Below are 3,989 nucleotides of genomic sequence, written 5' to 3'. Positions count from 1 at the left end.
CGGTTTACACCTATCGCCATTTCTAGCCACTGGGGGACCCTAGGCCGGCTGGGGCAACTCATATTAATGTTTTAAAAAAAACTCAATAAGTAAAACTTTCTTGCCATGGGACCTTTAATGTTTCAATTATAAACAGAAAGGGAGCTGTTGTAGATTTACAGTCAACCTCCAACCAGGCCAACAACAACAAAAATGATAGTCACAAATGAATAAACCAGGGCTAAACATATATGGCACTATGAAAAGGGTCCTTTGGCAAAATAAGTACTTTGACTTTTATTAGTTTAAGTTCACTTTGCTGGTAATACTTCTGTACTTTAACATGAGTAGGATTTTGTATGCCGGTCTATTTACTTGAATTTTTACATTGTAGTATTACTTCTTTCATTTAAATAAAATTATTTGAATACTCCTTCCCCCCTTGCTAAAATGATCCTTTTCAGTATCACTGTGTTTAATTTTCAGAGGTAATTGTGCACAACATTATGACTTAAACCAGAGCTGCCACTTCTGGTTAGCGTATGCTAAAGAGCACCATGTTGACAGCAGAGGCTGATCATAATGGCACACAGAGGACCTGTCCATATTGTATGATTTAAGAAGCATATCCATTACACACCAGACACATCACACCCATACAAACACATGCTCTAGACTGCTGATGCCACACCGTGGGTTAACACCATCTGCTACTGATCATCAGGAAACACCAGCTTTGCACAAGTCAGTGTCTCTAATTATCTACCTAGAGCAAAGGGAGGCCGATCCCCACTAATCTCCACAATGTGTTTCGCTTCCCATTCCCACCTGTGCCCAAGTAAAAGGGGGGCCTTGTGGGAGGACCCGGGGTCTCTGTGTCAAGGGACCAGGGACCAGGTGACGCTGCAACACAGGCCCCCACGACAGAAGCCCTGTCGCTTGGTTTGGCTGGCAGCTGCCTCCCCCCACTGAGACATCCCACAGCTGACAATCCCTGACTACTGACAGGGGCTCTTTTCAGTGTCAATAGCCTCATATATTAGAGCTAACCGCCTTTGTGGCCTGTGAGGGTGTCAGGCCTTTTGGCCCAACAGCGCTTGTTACCATGATGAAATGTAGATTGAATGGAGGGGGTCTGTGTCTCAGGCACGAGAGCTTGGACTCTCCCGGCCTTTGTGTCCCACGCACGGCTATTGTTCAAACCTATTCAGGGCTCTTAGGAGGAGGAGGTGGGGTAGGAGGGAGGTGGGTGAGAATGAGTTACATCTCTTCATTTCTCCCCTGATCTCTAACTCATCTGTCTGCCGTGGGAGGATAAGCATGTATTTTACACGCTTGATTTGTTGCTAAGTGAAGGCCGGCCATTGTCGTGTTGTTTGACTAAATCATGTTCATGGCAATCAGCGTGTATAATAGTTTGTGGTTTAGTGGATTAATCATTATTATGAATCAGCTAGCACTTGGTTTTTTAACACAAGTGCAATATTTGATTGCATATGTGTGTTGAATGTACATTGACATATTTAAAGAAGTCAATCCTGTTTGCCTTGAAACCGTTTTAGAATGATCATGTCTTCTGCTTTAAATTTGTCCTTTGTGTGCACATATCCATGTTCTTATGAGACAGAGACAAATCGTTGGCCTCGAGCTAAGGACATGGCTATGTCCCTCGCCTGCGTCAAACAAAAGTGACGTGCCTTCCTGGCGCCTGTGTTGTCCTTTCATCTCTTACTCCCTGTTGAGGTGAAGATGGATGGTCCCCTGGCTCAAGAACACTACATTCAGCCTCTGTGCTGGCGTATTGTCTCGCCGTCCTTCTGTCCCTCTTTAGCTCTTTAGAGGTTAGTCTGCCCAAAGCTGGTTAGCAACCAGTGACACCCTTTCCTAGATATCCATTTTTACACTGCCCTGCTGTCCTCCCAAAGCCACAACAAAACCCCTTCTGTTCAGTTAAATATGATATACCACAAATACAAAAACTCCAAAATAGAATATCAATTTAAATATTCATGAAAAGAAGATTGCAAGCAAGAGTTTTTATTATGACAACATTTTAATTTAGGGAAAATATAAATCCTGCACAATAGGATACACCAGTTCCATTTCTGACAATGTTTCATCACCACAAATATCAGATAAATTACAATATTTGCTACTCTGGTAAAATCCTGCGTGTATTTAGAATATTTATATACATTTGTTGTATAACCAATGCAGAAGAGACAGTTGATCAAAAATAGCAGCAGTTTGCACGGCAGAAGATATATATATATATACATATACAGTATGTACAAACTCTGGCACCAGCCATTATTTTAGCAGTTTCTTTAACAATCTTCTGTGAGCTGCTTGGTTCATTGCAATGATCCAAACAGCAGAGGTCAGTTTTTTAAGAGTGTCCTGCTCACTTGGTCATAGCCAGGCTGTGTAATGTGGAGGTAGTGGTGGGCAAAGGTTGGCAGAGTGAGCAGGGGCAGGGCATGCCGGGGAAGTGCCTGTAAGAGCTGGCCAGGTGGAGGGGGTCCTTCAGAAGGCCCTGGACTGGAGCGTGAAAACCCAGGAAGCTGGCGGATGGAGGGGAGTGCAGGGCTGTAGCTGAAGAAGGTGAGTGATGCTGGAGAGCTGAAGGAGTGCTGGCCACCAGCGAGTGCATAGACTGGGCCAGAGGATGCAGAGGGAGGTGGGGAGCAGCAGTGCGGCTCTGGACGGCAGCACTGCCCCCATAAACATCCCCCACCAACTTCTTCATCTCATCCAAGGAGCTCGACAGCATGAGGATGTAGTTGCGAGCCAACAGCAAAGTGGATATTTTTGACAGTTTACGGACTGAAGGTCCATGAGCATAGGGCATAACCTCTCTCAGGCTGTCCATCGCCTGGTTCAGATCATGCATCCTTTTCCTCTCCCGACTGTTGACCTTTAGTCTCAGGTCTTGCACCTCGTTGTTGCTGAGCTCAGACCTGGTCTTGGCCTTACCGCCCCCACTGCAGCGCTCCATCCTGCCCTGGCCGGCCTCGCTGTCTGCTCGGTTTTCTTGGCAGTATTGTCGGAACATCTTGTTGGAGAAGAAGCTTCCGGGAGAGTCGTCCACCACCAGGTCTGGGGATAAGGAGCGGCTGCAGGTGGAGCCAGAGTCGGAATCCATCTCAGTTGAAGCAGGTTAAAGAGGGACACAGATCAAAATAATCGTCCAAAAAGACTAGCCTGAATGCTGGGAGCTTGAGTTTAAATACTACAGATGCCTCCTAGTTTTCTGCTTTCAAGTTGTTCCAGTTCCCTGTAGTGTCACCACAGTCTCACTTCTCTCTGAGTTGTTCTGTTCACTCTGATGATCAGTCCTGTCCACAGGAGTGGGTCTGTCTAAACTGTCACCCTCTGGGGCCACTGGGGTGTATTTATACCGCTGGCATAACAAAGGAACAATAAAGCTGCATAATGAGACACTTAGAGCCACAGCCAATTGCAGAAGGGACACACTTTTACCCCCTCTCTCTCACACCTCCTTTCTGCAGCCCCCACTTCACCTTCCCACACACGTTTAACTCCCTCAACCTTGATGAACCCCCTACACATTAACCAAAACAGAGGTATGTTCACATGTTGTGTTAAACTCCCAATAGGGTAACTAGGACTATGCCAAAACTTTTATTAAAGATGTATGTGTGAACATAAAATTGGATTAAAGTTCTATTTAGCAAGTAGGCCGATTATTTCTTGTTATTGTAATAATGTAGACATGGTTAATGTAATAATTCTGATATGCAATCAATGTATTTTTTTTCTCTAAAGCTGCACTAATATATGGCTTTACTCACCCTATACAGACATTCAAAATGAAGTAAAAGTGAGTGTGAATCACAGATCTGCCAAAGAGTGAAACGGACCACATTGTTGTTGCCCTGTTCCATATCAGATATATGATGCCTTCGAGGCCTTATTTACATATGGTATCCATGAGACACTTTGGGGAAAGGTATGAAGCACCATATGAGGTGCTTAAACATGTAAAG

General features: G+C 44.8%; 1 protein-coding gene across 1 annotated transcript; it reads right to left on the bottom strand.

Moving 5' to 3' along the window:
- Nucleotides 1–2,258: 2,258 nt before the first annotated feature.
- olig4 (oligodendrocyte transcription factor 4) lies at nucleotides 2,259–3,332 on the bottom strand. The gene has a single exon (XM_032500651.1). It carries the CDS (start codon nucleotides 3,122–3,124, stop codon nucleotides 2,384–2,386), a length of 741 nt encoding a protein of 246 aa, XP_032356542.1. The 5' UTR covers nucleotides 3,125–3,332; the 3' UTR covers nucleotides 2,259–2,383.
- Between the last annotated feature and the right edge of the window lie 657 nt (nucleotides 3,333–3,989).

This window comes from Etheostoma spectabile, chromosome 20 (genome assembly GCF_008692095.1).
Source record: "Etheostoma spectabile isolate EspeVRDwgs_2016 chromosome 20, UIUC_Espe_1.0, whole genome shotgun sequence".
Classification (NCBI taxonomy): Eukaryota; Metazoa; Chordata; class Actinopteri; order Perciformes; family Percidae; genus Etheostoma; species Etheostoma spectabile.
This window is presented reverse-complemented; position numbering and strand designations above follow the sequence as displayed.

Excerpts from the sequence above, each read along its gene's own strand:
- olig4 (XM_032500651.1), bottom strand. The coding sequence starts at position 3,124 with ATGGATTCCGACTCTGGCTCCACCTGCAGCCGCTCCTTATCCCCAGAC.